Source organism: Chenopodium quinoa, unplaced genomic scaffold (genome assembly GCF_001683475.1).
Source record: "Chenopodium quinoa cultivar QQ74 unplaced genomic scaffold, ASM168347v1, whole genome shotgun sequence".
Classification (NCBI taxonomy): domain Eukaryota; kingdom Viridiplantae; phylum Streptophyta; class Magnoliopsida; order Caryophyllales; family Amaranthaceae; genus Chenopodium; species Chenopodium quinoa.
In genome coordinates, this window is record NW_018743175.1 from 3,994,422 (window position 1) to 4,017,553 (window position 23,132).

Genomic DNA, 23,132 nt, shown 5'->3' on the forward strand with positions numbered 1-23,132 from the left:
ATTTAAGTACGAATCTTTTAAAGTTGCTTAAAAATAATTTTTAATTACAAAAATCACAGATCTACAAAAATTAGCCAAAAAATTTCGATTTGCGGATTGGATTCGGTTTCTTTGCTGTAATTTCGGTTCAGTTTGGATTGGATTAAATGCTTATTCGGTTTGGATATGGATTGAAAATTTCAAAACCAAAATAATTCGGTTTGGATTCGATTTGGGGTAAAATCCAAACCGAATACCGAACTTTCACCCTTATTTCGGGTTACTTCGGGTCGGGTCGATTAGGGTATCAAGTCAAGTTTGAGTTAACTCCACTTCGAGTCGGGTATAGGTCGGGTCGGGTCATTTTCGGGTCACATTTTCAGGTCACGGGTCAGGTCATTCGAATCAGGTCAGGATTTCCAGGTCTACTCTTATATACTGCAAAAGTTGTCATATTCCTAAAATAAACTTTACTCTTAAAAGCACTTTTTTTTTCACATAACAACCAAACACATTTACATTTGTGTAATTCCTAAAAATTTTATATCATGCATTAGGATTTCTCAATTTCAATTTCCCATAGGAATTTATTTCTTGCGATCAACCAAATGAGACATAAGAAGATTAAAAAAAAAATAATAATAATAAAAAACGGGGGAGTGAGTACTCAATAGGAAGAGTAATTATAGTTTATTACTCCACAAAAAAACACAGGTATGTTTGTTCCCTTTTGGTGGTTTAGAAAGGACTGGGGGGAGTTTAAGAGGCTGCCCGAGTTTCTCAAAATGTTTGTTCCCTTTTGGTGGTATCACTGTATTTTTTTTTGTTTTTTGTTTTTTGGTTTTTTGTTTTTAAAATCATATAATATACGTTATATAATAGATCATATATTAGTCAAACCTATTAAAATCATACTTTTAAAAGATGACAACAGAATATAGGAAACACCTTTTTCTTATTTCTTGTTTTTGGTTTTTGAAGAAAAAACTGAAAACAAAAAACGATGTCAAACAAACACGAATTAACGGTTTTGCTGATGAACACTAAAAAAAAAATTGCATTTATTTATTTACGATTTTTTCATTTGAGAAACATTATATTGAGAAACTTGGAATTTTTGGAAGTTAAAATGGGGTAGAGAAAAAAAACAGGTAGTCCCATTTAATCAATTTGATAAACAAAATTTATTTATCAAATGACAAAATGGTAAATAAAGCAATATATGTGTCCAATCATTATGACATTTTTATAAATAAATTAATAACAGTAAGACCCAAATTTAATACAAAATTGTTGATTTATTTCAATACAAAATTTTATTTATTAAATTGATTAACTGGTATTTTCCCGAAAAAAAAGTTTGAACTTTAAAGCCTCTATTCTTTAATGGTTTCAAACGAACACCCCAAGTCTTGGCCCCGCATATTTAGTGGGTGGGTGGGTACTATTCTGGGGCGGTTGAAGGTGGGCCAAGGGTTTGATTAGAGAAAAATTGTGGAGTTGAGTGGGAGAAGATTGAAATTGCTGAAGAACAGATTAAGAATATTGATCAAGTTCATCAACATGAGGTATGTTTGATGTTTGCTTTTCTTGTTTTATGTAATTTGGGTTATTGAAATCATGTATTTGTTGTTGTTTCAATTGGGATTGAATTGGATTTTTCAGCATTTTTTCTGTTATAATGTTGCAAGTTTGATTATAAGTTTTACTATATTGGTGGTAGAATGCCTGTAATTGAATCTGGGTTTGGTTTATTTTCTGCAAATTTTGTTTGAAAATAGGATAGATAATTATTGAAATGTAGATACTAATTGCAGTACTATTAGAGAAATACTTGACCTAAACTTCGGGGAAGATGCTATCTATTATGGACTCGGGTGTATCATTAGCTAGATGCTCTTTAAATGAGCAGAAATTAGCTATGTCTTATTGCTTATATTGATTGAACACCACCAAATTTATTCATAAAGTACCTTTGATTGAACTACCAGCTTATCAGGCACATGTATTCCATTTCCAATATTCATTCTTTAGAAACACAAAGGTACCATTGGTCAAGTCTTTGACAACATACATATTGAAGATCACTGCCCTCTTTATTCAACCAAGGGCGGAGGGGGTTGAGGGACGGATCCCTTTGGTGTGCCGTCCGTTGAGTGTATGTGTATTGGGGCTTCCTAAACGATAGTACGATTTGACTTTGGAGTGTAAGATACGAGTATTTGACCCAAAGTTGCTCTATATGACGATGTTGGATCTTTTTTATGGTCATATACAATAGAATTGGAGATGGTGTAAAGAATTAACCTGATGTCCATATCGAACCTTCCATACTTTAATTGAAAAAAAAGGAGAGACTGTTAGTGTAATTAGTTTACCCGTACCACAGCAAATTAAGGTGTACAATGTAAGATTTTACACTCATGATATCCACATTGACTCATTTCCACATTTTTTTTCTCCTTCCCTGTGGTGGTTTTTAGGGGGGTGGGAAGTTTGCAATGGAGCTTGATTTTTTTTTTTCCAATAACTACGGTACTAAGTTACATTGTTGTGAAAATCTTCGCGGCTTTGTTATATGTCAAACAGTTTTAACTTTTTATTTATCGAAATAATCATTTAACTATGTCAGTTACGTGCCTAAGCATTGGGTGCCCTTTTGCCTCATTGCAACTCAGGCCTTCTAAAACAATGGGCTTACTTCTTTATAATTCTTTAATGGGAAGCAAATGCTATCTAGAATGGTGTTCTTCACTTTCTATACCTATTTATTGTCCTTCATTCTTAAGAATGAACAAGCTCTTCTCTCCTTCCTTAAGCTGTTTACCTTCAGAAGTGTACGTGAATGGAACACATAGATTAAATGAGCAATTGTCTACTCAGAGGTATGGTGAAACTTCCTTATCCTATTCCTAGGGAAAGCTGTTTGGTCTTGGTAAATTTTTTTCGTACATTGATCTCTCTGTTCGATGTGGAATTCTTTGGTGGGATTCTGATAATTTTCACTTAGGTAAAGAAGAATTTTACAGGTATTTGTTAAATTGTGTTCTTTGCTGTACTAGATGAGTTAGCTACAGGTTACTTTAAAGAGGCAATTATTAGTTTTTAGCTACATATAAATCTGGGAATCTTGTTTTTATTTTTATCTGGAACTCTTTTTTATTCATATTCAAGTCCTACAGATTACTTCAATGGTTTAATAGATATTGCTTTGTCAATACAAAAACAAAATTAGCAATGAATAGATTGAAATTTTAAGATATAAATGATTTAGATGCATCTTGAACATTTTACTGGTTTCATCAAATTTATTCTAGATTGTTTGCATATCACGCTTCTTGGGGATGCCTTCTTTGATATCCATTGTACTGTATTGTTACTGCAGCCAAGAATTCTTCATCGGATTCTAGAGAACTCATCGAATTAGGTGGTAGACATATCTCTAGGTCCACACTTCCTCCCCCTTCATATCCTGGGTAAGCAGTCACTTTGCCAACATATTTGTTTGCATACCCACTTCGAACTGCTACAGCTTTCCCAAGACCAAATTCATTTCCATACATGTCAAATCTTGGTGAGCTTCCCATCATTACGCTGTAAGGATTGAACATTTTGCCTGGCCGGTAAACAAAAGGGGACTGGAGCCATCCGTCAATGAATTTGTGCACTATTTTGTCACTGTGGTTTACCACTGACTGGTGCAACAACGACGCTGCCCACCCTAAGTTGTGCCCAAGTAGTTCACCAGCAGTAGTAGTTGTTACCATTGCCGTCACGCAGTTACCTACATATTCTAGAGGCAGAGGAGGATCTAACCTCTGCCTATTATTTGTAGCAAATCTGCAATTTGTGATCTGATCTTCAGATAGGCAGTTTGCTCGGACAATTGATCTCCAGACGAGTGCTTAGAGGCTCTGGAAGGAGGAAATGTTGTTTGTATTGCTTTCTTTGTTGGCCTTGGCTTTTAGTCTTGCTATAGAGTCTCGGGAGAAATGGAAGATTCTCTCTCTGAGCTGACCTACTTCATACCTGCTTACAAATTCATTAGGGTGAGTAAAGGGGAGGGGGATAGCCAGGCCATACCCATCAGGAAACCAACGTTTATGATTAGGCAGACGTGAAACAAGAAGTTGCTTGTCATTAGCTCTATGTATTTCGGACCATATTTTCCAGAAATGCCAATATGAGGTTCCATCTATAAGCACATGGTTCATGAAACAGCCGATAAAAACCCCATCCTTGTGCTCAGTGACCTGAACTGATAACAGAGGCCTTTAATGACCATCATGGTTAATAGCCCGATCATGGTCAAATAATGACTGAACGATCAGAGGAACATCAACTGGTGACAGAATTTCAGATATGTCCATGTTTAATGTGGCATAAATAAACCTAGCTCCAGGGCCTTTGTTGCAATCTACAAAGACCAAGCATTCATGCCGATTTTGGCTGATACATGTAGTGAGCTGCCCTGCCTGTGGGTAAAAATGGACAAGGGCGATTGAAAGAGACTCTTTCAGGCTTTGAAGGAGTTTGTTGGTCGAGAATTCTTGATCATTTATATGTGAAGGTTTGATGAATAGGAGGCCCTTTTGGATATAGTGGAAATTGAGCATGGCCATATCCATGGGAGCCAAGTAGTAAGGTTGCTTGGCTTCTTGCACCTCATACTTTGGTTTGATGAAGCATTCCGAGACGAGTTTAACCGTTGCTGGGCTCATATTTGTGATTTACGAACAATTAAGATTATAGGAAGATAGGGTGTTTTGAGCTGTTGAATGAGCCTTATTGCAGCATTAGTTAGGCTTAGGCCTATATGTATATTGAGTACTAGTGAAAATTAGATGTGCATATATGAGAAGATGACAGTTGTGCTCAAAATTCAATAATGGCTTGTAGTAGTAAACTAGTAATAGTAAAGACTATGATTATTATTATTCCTTAAGTTTATATAATGGCTTGTAGTATTTGTTAGTATTATGGTATGGTATATTGTGAGTTTGATAGTAGAGTCTGATATAGCTCGATTAACATATCTATAATCATGTACCATTATATACAATTGTATAAAATACCAGAAGAAAGACTATGATTATTATTGATCCTTAAGTCAATACGAAGCACGAACCAATCATAATGATAATTAATCCCATGAATCCATGATTAATTATCCTAAATGGTTCGACTCAAAACAACTTAAAGTTTATTTATTTAATGGATTAACAGAATGAATATAAAATAGCAGAAGAAAGGCTGAGATTATTATGCCAAAGTAGGACTGGAGTTGTGAGTATTACCAATAGCTTTTATTGATGTAGGGCACATAGTAAAATCATGAGGGAATTATTAGGTCATTATGCATTGATGAATGTTGATCCTTGAGTTGAAATGGGGGATCTTAAAATAATGATTATTTGTAGGTGCGGCGTCAAGATTATTTATTGATATGCGGCACTATGATTAAGGCATTATTACATTAAAATGGATAAAGAAAGGGTGTATTTAATGGATTAACAGAATGAATATAAAATAGCAGAAGAAAGGCTGAGATTATTATGCCAAAGTAGGACTGGAGTTGTGAGTATTACCAATAGCTTTTATTGATGTAGGGCACATAGTAAAATCATGAGGGAATTATTAGGTCATTATGCATTGATGAATGCTGATCCTTGAGTTGAAATGGGGGATCTTAAAATAATGATTATTTGTAGGTGCGGCGTCAAGATTATTTATTGATATGCGGCGCTATGATTAAGGCATTATTACATTAAAATGGATAAAGATAGGGTGTTAATCGAGCGAGTCGATCACGAGCTAAGGGGCGCTCAACTCGACTTGTAAACTTTTTACATGCGCTCAACTCGTGCTCGCTAAAATTTCGAGTTAATAAAACCTGCTCAACTCTTGCTCTTTAAAGTTTCGAGTCGAGTCGAGTAGCTCACGATGGCTCGTTAAAGTTTTGGCCCTTCTATAATTATGTCTTTTTTTTTTTTGTTCACTTTGTATATTTTTCTTTTATTTATTCATTGATTATTAAAGATTTACTCTTTTTTTATAATATAAATTAACACATTTTTTATTTGTTTAAATATGGTAACTTTGTTTGTAAATTTTATAATAATAATATATATTATCGAGTTACTCATGAGTTTATCGAGTCGAGTTAGAGCTTGCTCAACTCGCGTTCGTTAACATCTCGAGTCGAGTCGTGCTAACTCGAGTCGAGTTTTGACCGAGTCGAGTTTGAGTTGCTCGTGAGCTGCTCAACTCAATTAGCACCCCTAGGTACAAACATGGATATGAATACGATTTGATTTTGGAAAAACGGATTTTAAAATCAACGGACACACTGATATGACAAAGGATAATACATGAAATAATTTTTACTACTATGAATTCTTTTTTTTTTTTTTTTTTTTTTTTTTTATGTTGGCCTTGTTTGATAAAGAGTTTTTAAATAACTTTTAGTTTATTTACCCTATTTATAGGTTTGACCAAATGAAAAAAAATAATTTGACTGTTTGATAATAGTTTTTGGGCTCAAAAAGGAGTGCTTTTTTTTAGCTCATTGAACAATTTTTATATACACGAAAACAATTAATAATCCGAACAACTTACACACCAAGCTAATCGAACCAATTAATGTAATTATCTATATCAATAAGTTTGTGGTACTTGCAGACGATATTTTATAAGTAGTGACCATCACAAACTTATCAATTATCTTAAGAATTGTCTTAGGTAAAGAAGTGTTATATACAAGTATGTTAATTTCTGTGCTTTGCTACATACAAAGTATTAATGTATTTTCTTACCCTTTAAGCGGCAATGAGACAAAATTCATAAATTCCTCATCTGATTCAAGAGCTTCCATGGAATCAGGAGGTAAACATATTTCCAAATCCACACTTCCTCCTCCCTTATATCCTGGATAAGAAGTCACCTTTCCAACAAATTTGTTTGCGTAACCCCTACGTACTGCTACTGCCTTGCCGAGTCCAAATTCGTTTCCATACATGTCAAATCTTGGAGAGGTTCCCATCATTACACTATAACAGTCTGTCAAATTGTCGAGCTTGAAAACAGCTGGAGATTGCAGCCACCTATGGATGAAATCGCGCACTACTTTATCACCATAAGTTGTCACAGACTGGTGCAACACTGATGCTGCCCACCCTAAGTTGTGTCCAAGTAGCTCACCAACTGTAGTAGTTGTTTTCAACGCGCCTATACAGTTTCCAAAATACTCTTGAGGCAATGGTGGATTTAATCTGTGCCTATATTGGTCGTTAATCTGCAATTTGTGACCTGATCATGACCTAGATTGAGTGCTCGAATGATTGATCTCCAGTAGAGCGCTGACAAGGCCTGAAAGGATGAGATCTTGCTGGTAATATTGTTATGATTATGTTCCTCATTTGCCTTAGCTTTCAGTTTTGCTATAGAATCAGATGAGAAATAGAAGATTCTCACTCTGAGTTGATCAGGTTTTTTATGCAGGCTGATAAAGTCATCTGGTTGGATCAATGGGAGGTAAATGGCTGGACCGTATCCATCAGGAAACCACCGATTATGGATTGGCATACGCGGCACATCAACTGATTCTCCCGCCTTTGCTCTATGAATCTCGGACCACACATTCCGGAAATGCCAGTATGAAGTCCCATCTCCAAGGGCATGATTCATGGAGCAGCCAATGAATACCCCATCTAAGAGCTCGGTAACTTTAATTGTTAACAAAGACCTGTAGTGACCGTCATAGGTAACAGCCCCTTCGTGATCAAAAAATGATTGGACCACTTCAGGAACATCAGTTGGTAATAGTATGTCAGATATGGTCTTATCTAAGGTAGCATGGATGAACCTCGCACCAGGACCCTTGTCACAATCGACGAAGACCAAACATTTTTGCCCCCCTTCATCCATCTGTGAGGCAAGTTGACCTGCCAATGGGTAGAAATGGACGAGAGTAATAGAAAGAGAGTCCTTCAGACTCTGAAGGAGTTTGTGAATGGAGAATTGTTCATCACCTAAGTTTAATGGTTTGGTGAAGAGAAGACCTTGTTGGATGTAATGTGCAAAGAGCATGCCCAAATCCATCGGAGCCAAGTAGTAAGGCTGCTTGGCTTCCTGCACCTCATGCTTCGGCTTGATGAAACATTCTGAGACATAATTAGCATTCTCTGATTTGCAGGGGAGCACAGTTGAAGTCCTTTATTCAGAAAGTTTATGATTTACAAAGGTTGCCTTCCACCTTATGAAATCTTGGTAGATTTTATAATGCATTTTCTCGATCACTATATTAAATTCCCAAAATTTTCATACTTCGTATTTTGTAATGAAGGTTGAATTAATGTAATACTATGTGCATGCTCTTGCAATTTGCAAAAGCCATCATCTGTATATATTACATCACTATTAGCATCCTCAACATTATGCTGTTATGATTCCTCAATTTTTTAATGGAGTTGCAAAAGCCGCCTCTGTTTTTATATGGACAGTCAAATTAATATCATAGAATGTGACCAAAAAAGTTCTTTTCATCCTTGGCATATTATAACCATGTATCTAGGATACTCTGAATCTAGCTAGAAGGTGTGTGCAAATTGAGTTCTTATATCACCTTGTTGGCTGATCAAAACTAAGTTTTTGACATAATGGCATATTGGCATGCCTGTATAGTCTGCTACTCTGCTGGGAGCCTGTTTTTTTAGCTTCCTGTCGATCACAATTTTTGCCATGGTTGGTCAAACAATGTGCAGTGCCGGCTGGCTGCTGCTGCCGCCTTTGACCTGATCACACCCTTAAAATGTTCAACTGCTGCTGTATTATGGTATGTTGTTTCCTTTATGTTTTGTTGTTTGAAAAACTTTCTAGGCACTCAGTTTGCAAAAGTCGCAGTTAGCCTATAAGATACGACATTTTCTTGGGAGAATTTTCAGATTTATGTGATTTCTGACAGACCATTTGTATGTCATTGCACTGATTGCAGTCTTCAGAGATCATTTTCGTGATGCATTTGAAGTTAACATTGTAAAAAGTAACGGAATTCCATAGATTAGCTTAAAATCGCAAAGCAGTTACATACAGTTCGGCTTAGCTTTTTTTTTTTTATATTTTATTTTGATACATATGAAAATTACAAATTGGTTGAATAGGAAAATTAGATTGTGCCATAATCTATACTAGGCGAAGAGACAGCATTCATAAATTCCTCATCTGATTCAAGAGCCTTCATCGAATCCGGAGGCAAACATATTTCCAAATCCAAGCTTCCTCCACCCTCATATCCTTCATAAGAAGTCACCTTTCCAACAAACTTATTTGCATACCCACTTGGAAGAGCTATAGCTTTTCCGAGTTCATTCCCATACATGTCAAACCTCGGCGAACTTCCCATCATCACACTGGAACAGTCGAACATCCCCATTTGGTATACATAAGGAGACTGCAACCATTTATTGACAAAATCGCGCACGATTTTGTCGCTTTGATTTAACACTGAATGATTCAGCAACGCCGCTGCTCATCCTAAGTTGTTGTCAAGTAATTCGCCAACTGTGGTGGGTGTTGGCATTGCGCTTATGCAATTACCAAAATATTCTGGTGGCAAAGGCGGGTCTAATCTGTGCCTATTATTAGTAGCTAATCTGCAATTTGTGACTTGATCATGAGCTAAGCCGTTTGCTCGAACAATGGTTCGCCAACACAATGCTGATAAGGCCTGAAATGATGATATCTTGCTGGTATTATTGCCAAAATACTCTTCGTTGGCCTTTGCTTTAAGTCTTGCCATAGACTTGGCGGAGAAGTGGAAGATCCGCTCCCGTAATCGTGGTGCTTCGTGTCGAGTAACAAATTCATCTGGATGGACATACGGAAGGTAAAGGGTCGGACCATACCCTTTCGGAAACCAACGTTCAAGTACTGGCATACGTGACACGGGAACTAATTCTTCGTGTTTTGATCGATGTATTTCGGACCACATGTTCCAAAAAAGCCAGTACGAGGTTCCGTCTCCTAAGGCGTGGTTCATAGAGCATCCGATGAAGATCCCGTCTACGAGCTCAGTGACTTGAATTGTCAACAACGACGCGTTATGACCGTCATGGTTCACAGCCCTGTCGTGATCAAAAAATGATTGGACCACTAAAGGAACATCGGTAGGTGAAAGTATATCGGACACGGTCATATCTAACGTGGCGTGGATAAGCCTCGCACCTGGGCCCTTGTTGCAATCGACGAAGACCAAACATTGGTGTTGGTCTTCGTCGACTTGTGTAACAAGCGGCCTGCTAAGGGATAGAAATGGACGAGGGTGAGTGAAAGGGAGTCCTTGAGACTTTCAAGGAAGTTTTGGGTTGAGTATGGTTGACCATTTAATTGGGATGGTTTTGTAAAGAGTAGACCTTTTTGGATGTAATGTACACATAACATGGCTAAATCCATTGGGGCTAAGTAGTATGGTTTTTTAGCTTCTTCCACTTCATATTTTGGTTTAATGAAACACTCTGAAATGTGTTCAACTTTTGCTGCACTCATTTTGTGGTTTTTTGGGTGATTTGAGTTTGAGAAATGGAGCATAGGTTTCATCGAGAAGTTAAGTAGTTATATATATAGAGTGAGGCCAATTTTAATAAAAAAAATGAAGTTGTGTTGTTAGTTTCTTGGAAATAGCTGTTTTTGGAGTATCACTAAGACCATTCTCAGCAGCAGTGAGGAAAAAAAAAAACCTCTCAATCTCTCTCTACCCACTTTCTCACTACTCCCATACAATTTCTCTCATCAAATGTTTTTTTCATCACAGCAATGAGGAGAAAAAAAACCTCTCATCACTTTCTCCTCCACTATTTTTTAATTTATTTTTTAATTACGTTTAAAAATAATTTAATAAAAATTTATAATTACGTTTAAAAATATTAATAATACTAAGTGGAAATTTTTTTTATAAGAAATAATTATAATAATAATAATAACAAGAAGAAATTGGGAAAATATGTTAATTTCTCTAATTTATGGGTTTTTTTGAAAGTATATTAAAATGCATGTCTATTTATAGAGAAAAAAATTTTATGGTCGTTGGTGAATTTTTTTTTTTTTTTTAAAATAATTACAACGGTTATATTTCAAATACAAAATATAACCGTTGTAAAAAAACAACAAAAGCAATGGGGGCCACATGTTACTGTTCATCACCAAAAGCCCTCAACTCTTGAGGGTTTTTATTTTCACTCATCGGTGAGTGTTTTTTCACTCACTGATGTAGTGTTCGGATTTTTTTTACACCCTTATTTTTACTCGTGAGGGCTTTTCTCCTCACTGCTGGGAGTGCTCTAAGCAATGACGACATTTGGTATTTTGGAGGTGATGTGGCCCCATGTGGGTGCCTCAACTACACCCACTCTTTAGTAATTCAATCCCTAAGATATCTTTTATTTATTTACTTTCCATTTTGCCCCAAGTACTCCCATCAATTTAAAATACGGCGTATGGGTGGACTTCGTACTCCGTATAATTTATGTACGGTAATATTTTTAATGTGTTAGAATATGTCTTCAATCAATTTGTTCCCTTAAATGAATGTTTGTTATACGGAGTACGATATCTTAATTTTAGGTCTATTTTCGCCTTTTTGGCTATTTGTGGACTTATCTCACCCGATGTTAGTGAATCAAAGTAAAATTTGTATTTTTGTTTATTGGTTTAATTTATCTTTCCTGTCTCAGTTATAAGAAAGTGGTTTGGAAGCCATCAACTTGCTAATACTACTAGGATTATTTTGGTTTCTAGCTGAAACAAATTTTGTTTATATTGTTATCTTATAACTCACTCAAAACAAATTAGTACAAGGAGTAGTTAAATATCAAGTCAGTATTTTTTGTTCATTTAATGATTAAATGAGTAATAATAGTTAAAATGAATAAACAATATCTTTAGATACACCGTGCACCCGAATGTACATAAAAAAAACTCTCTATAACTTGTTATCCCAATGTAATACTGCGTATATTCGTTATTTGATTGTCCAATAAAAATTCTTTCATTTGGAGTAAATTGTAAAGAATCTACAGCCTGTTTACCAAAGTTTTTAATAATGCACAACAGCACAAGTGCTCATTGTATAGATTTCTAGTGGTAAGTTCTACCAACCACTCTTTTAACTTTTAAAAGTATAAATCAAAGTTTATGACTTTGAATAAGTTCAAGTCTTCAAATTAGCTTTGACTGGCTGAGCAACATTCAAAGACATTGTGTAGATTGATTACTTGGCAGCCTTTTTATATATTTCTATTTTTGGTATTTTTCTTAGTCCTGAATTCCATATGATGCGGCTAATTTCATACTACATAAAAGGATTACATTTTAAAATTATAATTACTTCGTTCATGATGAATATACATATTTCATTTTTCCGGAATAAGAGAATTGTATAGTAAAAAGTTTTTACAATTAGAAAAATGTAAATCTTAGTTAATCGTTAGACTCATATTGGTCATCAACTCATCACAAAGTAGGTTGAAGTGCCTCACCATGTGAAATTTATAAATCTCACACATATTTGGTACCAAATACTCCGTAACTACAGAGGATCAAATCACATATTTTGGCACTAATATTTTGATACAAAATCTCTGTTTTGATTTCGGTACAAAAGTATGCTTTGTTTAGCTTATAAATCTTCAAAAAAAAAAAAAAAAAAAAAAAAAATCTCACATAGTGAGGCCCTGCTGCTATTATGGGCCAACTTTAATTTTGCCAAGGAACAATGGCCCAAAATAAAATTTAAAATTCATCCCAGAAACCTTATCCAAACCCATTTTTATGATCTCAATAGTCCATTTACAAGCCAATCTCTCACACATGATAAACTGTCAGTCAGTCATACAGAGTAGGTTACAGAGAAATAAAAAGGATTAGATTTGCAGCAGCTAAAGTCTTAATTATAAAAGTGCCAAAGAATATCAGAAGGATCCGTGGCGCAATGGTAGCGCGTCTGACTGAATTTATTACCGTACTTATCAAATCTAGGCGAGTTTTGTCATTCTTACACTACTAAGATCACGCAACTCAATCACGCGCGCACTTTTATCATTGAAATTTATTTGCCACTCATATGTTCAAATATTGGTAGTTATAGAAATAGACCCGTTCTTAATTCATTATGTTTAGTATTCAAAGAAAATTAGTTGTCATTGAATTCGAAACAACATTGCCATTATTTTATGATTAACGATTTTAGCGTAATCAAGTTGGCTATCGCCCCTACCGTTTATAGAGCTGAAAATTTCATCGAGTTTTAGTTGGAAACGTATGTACGTGTATCCTTCTTTAAAATTTACATGAAAGTCTTCTTTGTATATTAATTAATCGGGTTGTAATTATAATTAATAAAGATACTAATCAAAGCGCACACTAAATTATTGAAGTATTCGTTACGTAATCACGTAAGTTAATCTATCCTTATCTTAGACATAATGTTATAGTTTCTTCCCTATACATATTTGAAATAATATATCATCTTCACACCATACCAAAGGTTTGAGCCACTTCAAATTATACAATAATGATTCTAAACTTCACAGGTTATAAAAAGCGTGAGTTTGTGCGCCCCTAGAGTATACTTAACCCCACCACCAAAATCACGATTAAGTGTTTCACTAGACTCGTTTAGTGGAGATGGTGGGGAAGGAGGAGATTTGTCGTGGAGAAAGGTGGATGGTTTAGTAAGATGTCCGGCTAACTACACTCCTTTGACCCCAATCACCTTCATTAAACGCGCTGCCAAAGTGTTTCCCTATGATACTTCCGTTGTCTATGGTGGTTCTAGCTACACTTGGAGTGAGACTTATAGGCGCTGTCTCAAACTTGCTTCCGCTCTCACCACTCACCTTCGCATTTCTCCTGGTCATCTCGTATGTTTATTCGCTTTCACCTTGATAATCCATACATTAGTACATATGATTCTACTTGGTATCCTGTGTTAGATTTTTATCATTTGTATGGCAAAATTTTCTTAGAATTTTATATCCTATGATTTCATTCTACTTCGGGGATGTACGAGTCATAAAAGGTACAACCCTGTTACGCAGGAGATTATTAACACTTATCGAAATGTGGCATGTGACCTTGGACGACTAAACATACCCTAGCTCTTAACTTCATTAGTACATAAGATGATTGTGACAAATCTAGGAAACTGAAGTTCACATAAAAGTTCATATGAATTGGTCAACCAAACATATATTCTTAATTACGTCTAAACTTCCATGAAACTCTTTTATATCATATGACAAGATAATGATTACTAGAGTTTTCGCACTTTTAGTTAAAGATAGAAAAAATATATATAAGTAATGATAGATTTTTCATAACCATTTAGGTGCCCAAATGTATGTAATAAACAATTAGCATGACTCGTTATTCTTCCATTTTGTGAATGAGCAGGTTGCAACATTGTCTCCCAATGTGCCTGCAATGTACGAGCTTCATTTCGCAGTACCAATGGCCGGAGCGATTCTTTGTGCTCTTAACTCGCGCCTTGATTCATCCATGATCTCCAACCTCCTTGATCATTCCCAAGCTAAGGTCTTATTTGTAGACTATCAATTACTTAATATCGCTTCAGAAGCCCTCAATCTATTATCTAAATCCGGGGCAGAGCTACCATTAATTGTCCTTATTAAGGGTCTCGATGATTTTGATGAACATGAGAATGTTCGATATGATTATGAATATGAGAATCTCCTGGACAAAGGGGACGATCAATTCCAACCTCGAATGCCAATCAATGAATTGGACCCTATTAGCGTCAACTACACCTCAGGCACCACATCTCGTCCCAAAGGAGTTGTTTACAATCACCGAGGAGCTTACATCAACGCCATCTCCACAGTTTTGGTTCATGAAATGGGTCCAAGACCGACATTCCTTTGGACCGTCCCTATGTTCCATTGCAACGGATGGTGCCTTTCGTGGGGTGTGGCGGCCCAAGGGGGCACGAACATATGCCTTCGAAAGGTCACCCCAAAGGCCATATTTGATAACATTGTCCTCCACAATATCACTCACATTGGTGGAGCTCCTACCGTTTTGAACATGATTGTGAACACCCCTACTTGTGACCGAAGAACACTTCCAAACAAGGTAAGGGTGCTCACCGGAGGATCACCCGCGCCTCCTCAAATACTAACCAAGATGGAAGAATTAGGTTTCGAAGTTATTCACATGTATGGCCTCACCGAGACTTATGGCCCGGGCACATACTGCGCTTGGAATCCAGAGTGGGATTCTCTTGATCCGATTGAAAAATCGAGGATCAAAGCTAGACAAGGTGTACAACATCTTGGGCTAGAAGATGTTGACGTTAGAGATCCTATCACTATGGAAAGTGTTCCAGCTGATGGTAATATTGCTATAAATTAAACAACCTTTTTTTATGTGTTACAATGCAACTTTTTTACGTGTGATAAATTTAGAGGCGAAAATATAACATTATTTTGCATGAATAGGTAAAACAATGGGGGAGATAATGCTCAAAGGAAATACTGTAATGAGTGGATACTTGAGGGACTTAAAAGCAACAAAGGAAGCTCTAAAAGGAGGATGGTTTCATTCTGGTGACGTTGCTGTTAAACACTGCGACAATTACATAGAAATCAAGGACCGTTTAAAGGATATTGTAATCTCCGGTGGATAGAATATTAGCACAATTGAAGTTGAGACGGTACTATATAGTCACCCGGCTATACTCGAGGCAGCCGTTGTCGCAAGGCCTGATAATCACTGGGGTGAGACACCTTGCGCGTTTGTCAAGCTGAAGGATGGCTACAAGATTAACGAGGGAGAGATAGTTGAGTTTTGCCGTAACAATTTGCCTCGTTTCATGGCTCCTAAGACTGTCATTTTTGATGAAATTCCGAAGACATCGACTGGAAAATGAAGGTTATTCTTAGACAAAGGGCCAAGGCTATGGGATCATTGAAAATCCAATAAGCTAAGTTTTTGATGAAATTCAAACATGCTATGAGATGTTTTAGTACTCCATACAATAATTTTTCTATTAGTTATGTTATTGAATACGGAGTAATAATTTTTTTAATTTTTTTGTAACGTGTATGAATATGTTAATAAGGTCCTATATACTGCGCAAGTGTGTACTTGAATAATAAGACAGCACCTTCATGTGGCCTGCTTTCTTGAGATTAAACTATGACATTAACACAGTATAGTCATTAATGATTATATTAATAAAAAAGGGCTTAAACATAGTCTAATAAAAATACAATATATTTGTAGAATAATTTATTTTCCTGAATCAGATTGAAAATATACATTTGGTGTTTTAGGTGTTTTAGATGGTACAATTTAGAAGGTAGGTATTGGTATTTATGTAATATTAATGCAACGTTTTTATTTATTTTTTTTGAGAATTTGAGAAAATATTAATGCAACATAAGATAAGTAATGCAATTATACATTCATTTTAATGTGCTATTGACCAATTACAATGAAATTTCTAATTGTAAACCAAGAAAGAGAATAGTCAAGCACTCAAGCCATGTACAAGCCCAAAAAGGCTCATGGCATTTCAACGATAATTGTGAACCAAATTACTAATCTAATCTAATATATTCTAATATATATATATATATATATATATATATATATATATATATATATATATATATATATATATATATATATATATAAAGTAGGCATTTTTGAAGAGCATTTGGAGTGCCACGTAAGAAATATACTTATTTCGACCAATAATTTGTATTTTATTTTTGAATTAAAAAATTATGTCGCCACCTAGATAAAAGTAACGAATTAGATTTGATATATCTAAAATTTTAATGCCACGTAGATTATAATTCACGAATTAAATTATTTTAATGAAAAAAATAAAGTAAAAATATAGGAAAAATATACCAAACAGGAATAAAATTTAGTATAAATTTTAATGTCACGTAGATTATAATCCTCGAATTAAATTATTTTAATGAAAAAAATAAAGTAAAAATATAGGAAAAGATAAATTTATTAATTCAATACTACGAGTATAATAAATTCAAAAAAAATATACTAAACACAAATAAAATTTCGTATCAATACAAAACCCCATCATGCAAATTTTGTGTTAGTTTTAGGTCATCAATGTCCGGGTAATTTTTAAAATCTTATGTTTAAATTTATATTTGTAATTATTAGTTACATTGTATTTATTTAGAATACTTAACGATTATTTGTTTATGTAATGGCATACGATTAGATGTTGTACACTTAATATATGGATGACTTTGGTTATTTTAGGAGATGATGAAAAAATTCCAATGCATAGATTTGATTTTATATCGCAACAAATTTTCATTTATTGGTAAATATATTAATTTATTTTATATAAATGAAAAGATTTTATTTATATCAATTTCAGTTTGGCTAACATTTCAAGGTTCAATTTATCCATTGATGTAGTAGGTTGGTTGTGGACGAGGTTGGTAATTCTACCGAAATAAAAGATATGGTAAAACAATGAATAATGATTTAGGATTTAAATTATTAAAAATTTATCATTTCACATTAAAGATTTTATATAGCGGAAAAAATATCATATTTACAATTTATATATATTTAATAAATTCATTATAAATTATAGTAAAAAAAAAAATTAAACTTTTGTAATTTTGTCTGAAATTATTAAATACATAAATCAAATAATTAAAAATCTTAGATGAAAAAACCGTGCATCTCACGGATCACCATCTAGTTTGATAATAAATTTGACAACAATCTGATAAATTAAAGAAAAAATTAATATAATGAACGTAGTAAATCCTTACTCCGGCAATGATACAAAGGCCATGAATTCTTCATCTAATTCGAGAGCATTCATCGAATCAGGTGGCAAACATATTTCGAGATCCACAGCTCCGCCTCCTTCACGTCCCGGGCAAGCATATATCACCCCCATAGCTTTGTTTGCATACCCACTACGAATTGCTACCGCCTTCCCTAGCCCAAACTCGTTGCCATACATGTCAAATCTTGGCGATTGTTCGATTGTCACCTTGTTATAGTCATATAGCTCTGCATGATGTAAACAAAACGGAGATTGCAACCATTCATTGATTGAATCACGCAAAAATTTGTCATTGAGACTTGCTATCGAGTGGTGTAACAATGATGCCACCCACCCTAGATTGTTTTCAAGTAAATCGCTAGTTGTAGTTCTTGTAGTGATTTCCTTAACAGAGTTGCCAAAATAGAATTCGGGTAAAGGTGGATCTAACCTGTGCCTCGTATTGGCAAGTATATCACTATAGATGACTTGATCATGAGGTACTCGATTTGCTCTAATTATCGATCTCCAAACAAGTGCACACAAGGCTTGAAAAGAAGAAATATTTTCGGTGTTACTTTCTTTGTTTGCTATGGCTTTTAACCTTGCTAGAGACTCAGATGAGAAATGAAAGATCCGATCTCTAAGTTGAGAAGGTTCAAATTTTCTTATGAATTCATCGCGGTGGGTGAAGGGAAGGGCAATAGGGGGATCACATCCATTGGGAAACCAACGGTTGTGGATTGGTAGACGACTTGACTCATAAATTTGATTATTTTGGTTGTTAGCTTTATGTATTTCGGACCATTTGTTCCAAAAGTGCCAATATGAAGTTCCATCAGTAATACAATGATTTATGGAACACGCAATAAACACCCCATCTAGGAGCTCAGTGACTTGGACAGACAACAAAGGTTTTGTGTGACCGTCGTAGTTCACAGCCTCCTCATTGAGGTTAAAAAATGACTGAACAACCAAAGGTACATCCTTTGGGGAGAGAATGTCAGAAACGGTCATGTCTAAAGCCGCGTGGATTAATCTAGCCCCAGGACCCTTGTTGCAATCTACATAGACTCGACATTCATGCTTTTCTTCATCTACTTCCGTGACAAGTTGACCCGCCAGAGGGTAGAAATGAACGAGGGTGAGTGAAAGAGAGTCTTTAAGACCTTCAAGGAACGAAAGGATCGAAAACTCTTGATCGTTTAGATGGGAAGGTTTGGTGAACATGAGACCGACTTGGATGTGATGGAAAGAAAGCATAATTAAATCTGTGGGAGCAAGATGATAAGGCTCATGTTTTGATTCTTCTACAACATATTTTGGCTTCACAAAGAATTCAGAGATCTGGTTAACGGTAGAAGAATTCATCTTCAAGTTTTTTTTTTTTTGGGAGTTCTAGTTTTAGTTTTCATTAGCATGCAGCTTAATTAGGTGAACAATGGGTTGATGAGGGACTATATACGGATGATTCTTCATATGTGTTTAGCTTGAAATGGGGATGAGCATAACAGGGTACCCTGTTAAAATTTCTGGAACCGGAACTGAACTTGTTGAAACAGGTTCCTCAAATTGGGAATCGGAATCAGAATCTACAGGTTTCGATCCCGATTCAGGGTACCCTGTCTTGTAATATACTTAATAACTTTTTGCAGAATTTTTTTTATGAAAAAGGATATTACCGGATATTAGATAGGTGTAAATACCCGCAAACGACCCAATTAAACCTTCTTGAAGCTGACTACCTCTAAAATTGAATCTTGTTCTCCATGTGCTAGCAAAAGTGGAGTCAAATTTCCTTGATTCTTGATCTAAACCAATGCATAAGAACATATCAAGTTATGAACCTAGCACAAAGCACAAAAAAAATTTCATGAGTCAAAACCTATTCTAAAAAGAAAAGAGAATGAAAGCAATAAAACACGGGTTACTTCCCGAGAAAGGCTTGCTTAAGGTCTAAGCTTGACCGCTTTAGTAAATAATATTGCAACGGTCGCAAGAGCTTGTGAAATGCAAACTAGATGGTTACTAATTTATAATGTTTATAACTCGCAAATAAAACAAACTAATAGTAATTGTTTAGCAAATTTAATACATATATTTATTATAATTGTAATTTTGATATTTATTATTTAAAAAATAGGTTAGAATTGGTGTACAATTTGAACTTAAGTGATACTTTTATTAGGTTACAGGGTACCCTACAGGTTCCGGTTTAAAAAAATTAAAAACCTGAATCGGAACTTGTTGCAACAGGTTCTCCATTTTGTTACCAGGAACCGGAACCTCTTATATAGGTTCCGGTTCCGAAACCTGCGATTCCTTACAAGTTTTGGTTTTGATTCAGGGTACCCTGATTTTTTGCTCACCCCTAGCTTGAAATAAATACAAATAATCTTAATGTTTCAATAATTTGTTGAAGACTATAATTTTGTTTTCTTTTATCAAATTGTAGGTTTAAAAACCCTTTGATTAATATAGAAATAAATGTATGTTGGTTTATCCGTATAAACGATACTAGAATATGCACTGTGTTACTAGTCATATACAAGAAAAACGAAGACAAAAAAAAAGTACTCCTTATAGTATACCAAATGACAAATGTATATTTTTTTTTTTTTTGGTAAGGAGAAGAGCCCTAACAGGCCGGAATCTCTCACAGGTCCTCTCGGCTCGGGTTAGCGAGCTAGGTATTTTAGAAGTGGGGGGAAGGATAAGGGAATTCCCACCCTAAGTGCCTCTGGTGGGGTTTGATTCCACAAGCTCTTGATTGTGAGATGCAAACTTTTCCAATGACCAAGCTTTGCTTGGTATGACAAATGTGTATATATGTCGCCATTGAATGGTCTAATATATATTTCTGCAGACATATGTCGCCATTGAATGGTTTAATATATGACTGGAAATTTCTGCAGACATTCTCATAGTAAATTTTGCTAGTCATAAAAGTTTAAAAAAGTACATCTCATTAGGTACCACAGAATTATTGATTGGCTAATTGTGATTGCCCAACACATACGGAAAAGTTCATAAAGAGTTAATATAATATATGTGACTTGGAAAAGTTCAATAGTTAGAATATTCATAGAAAACCTAAGATTACATACGATAGAAAATAATTTTCCTAGTAGATATACCATAACTGGACACCCCAAATTATTTTCTAGTAGCTCGCCGGCTGTGATACTCTGGTAAAGGAGGATCTAATCTTCTTCTATTGTTGGCAGCTAAGTGATTAATCTAATCTTCTTCTATTGTTGGCAGCTAAGTGATTACACGTAAATAATCTTCTTCTTGCTATAGACTCAGATGAGAAATGAAATATCCGATCTCTAAGTTGAGGCGGTTCAAATTTTCTTACAAATTCATCAGGGTGAATAAAGGGAATTGGGTAAGGGCCGGGAGCATGTCCATCAGGATACCAACGGGTGTAGACAGGTAGATCTGACTCGCATATTGTATCCTTACCATTTCCTCTATGTATCTTAGACCATATGTTCCAAAAGTGCCAGTATGAAGTTCCATCTGTAACACTATGATTTACCGTACAAGCAATAAAAATACCATCTATGAGCTCAGTGACTTCAACTGACACCAACTTCTCATTAAGGTCAAAAAGTGATTGAACTACCAAAGGAACATCTTTTGGTGAAAGAATATCGGAAATGGTCATATTTAAATCGGCATGAATGAATCTAGCCCCAGGACCCTTGTTACAATCTACATACACTACGCTTTCATGCTTGTCTTCGTGTACCTCGGTGACAAACTGACCTGCTAGTGGGTAAAAATGATCGAGAGTAAGAGAGAGAGATTTCTTTAGACTTTCTAGGAACGATTGGATCGAAAAATCTTGATTTCTTGATTTTTCTACCACTTAAACGTTTTCCATTAGGGTTTTGTTAGTGTCAGCTATTAATTTTTTTTTTCTTGTTTTGCATGTCGAAAAATGTTCCATTAAGGTTTAAGGGGGTCATTTTATTAGCTCTTAAGGATCCAAATTAAGTTCAAAATTGGCTTAAAAAAATAACGTAGATGTCTTGTTTTGCGCGTCAAGAAATGCATTGATTTGCTGGTAACCATTCTTTTTACCGTGAAAATTGTTCGGGTAATGTTGACACCCATTGTAGCCCACTTGTGATGATCGAGTATCCTACATTTGAGAAAAAAAATGAGGTATAGTTTCACTTTATAAGGTAGAGGAGTAACTCCTACTATCACCAATTGGTTTTAGTATGGAACCTCCTTAATCTTGTTTGTGACCAAAATTCTCCTACTCCTTGTTTGGGTTGTCCGGGACCATTTCATATTATCTCAATATTTAACAATTTTAGAGGTCAGTTTAGCCTTTATGTATCCAAATTGAGCTTGAAATGGCAACACATAAAGTAAATACCTCATTTTGCGTGTCTAAATTGACATTATTGAACACACAAAACAATGCAATTATGTTATTTTTTGTCATTTTTGAGCTCAATTTGGACCCGTAAGAACTAAATCAACCCCAAAACCTTACCCGAATAATTTTTGCGGCTAAAAAAATTAATGACATGCAAATCAATGTATTTCTTAACACGCAAAACAAGGGCTTTATGTTACTTTTTGTCAATTTTAAGTTTAACTTAGCTTGGACCCTCATGAGCTAAAAATGACCTTCAAAATTTAAAGGGAATATTTTTCAACATGTAAATCGAAAAAAACAAAACTTTTAGTTAAAGAGGGAGCCCCACTAACGGTTTGGGTAGCAAATTTTACATTTTTGTATTTTGTTGGTAGTCAAATAAAATAAAATTTTAGATAGGACATAAATAACAAAGTGATGGCCTTAAAAATATAAATTTCAAGCAAATCGATCATAACAAAACTTCTAATAAGAATGAATAACAAACCTATTCGAAGCTTAGACGCATACACAAATTTTTCGGCAATTCCAATGGTGAGCAGTGATGACCTCTACACCAATTAATACTAAAAACACAGGCTTCTGAAGAGCAACAAACAAGATGAAAAAAGAGAGGTTTAATGAAGTTTGGTTATTTGTTGGAAAAATTGATGATTTATTTCCATTAACTAATGAAGGCCTTTAAATAGGCGTATGTAGGGGTGTACACCGGTCCAAAACCGGACCGGACCTGGACCAGACCTGTTTGGACCGGGGACCTGAATTGGGTAATTATGAGGACCGGGGACCGGACTTGAATTAACAGGTCCGGTTCCGGGCCAGACCTGAAAAATCAGGTCCGGTCCAGGTTTAGACCTGAATGGACCTATTTTGTGTTTTTTTCGTTTTTTTTTTTTAATAAAAAACCTATTG

The 23,132-nt window shown here is 35.2% G+C and overlaps 1 protein-coding gene and 4 pseudogenes across 1 annotated transcript; 1 reads left to right on the plus strand and 4 right to left on the minus strand.

The window, feature by feature from the left end:
• Positions 1 to 1,542: 1,542 nt before the first annotated feature.
• Positions 1,543 to 5,195, minus strand: LOC110732572 (annotated as a pseudogene).
• A 1,256-nt stretch (positions 5,196 to 6,451) lies between these two features.
• On the minus strand, positions 6,452 to 8,472 carry LOC110732573 (annotated as a pseudogene).
• A 172-nt stretch (positions 8,473 to 8,644) lies between these two features.
• LOC110732574 lies at positions 8,645 to 10,900 on the minus strand (annotated as a pseudogene).
• Positions 10,901 to 11,319: 419 nt separating this feature from the next.
• Positions 11,320 to 16,232, plus strand: LOC110732857 (annotated as a pseudogene).
• Positions 16,233 to 17,718: 1,486 nt separating this feature from the next.
• Positions 17,719 to 19,486, minus strand: LOC110732239 (uncharacterized acetyltransferase At3g50280-like). The gene has a single exon (XM_021912154.1). The coding sequence runs from the start codon at positions 19,187 to 19,189 to the stop codon at positions 17,816 to 17,818; it is 1,374 nt and encodes a 457-aa protein (XP_021767846.1). The 5' UTR covers positions 19,190 to 19,486; the 3' UTR covers positions 17,719 to 17,815.
• Positions 19,487 to 23,132: the final 3,646 nt, after the last annotated feature.

Bases quoted from the DNA above. Each gene is read 5' to 3' on its own strand.
- LOC110732239 (XM_021912154.1), bottom strand. From the start codon at position 19,189: ATGAATTCTTCTACCGTTAACCAGATCTCTGAATTCTTTGTGAAGCCA.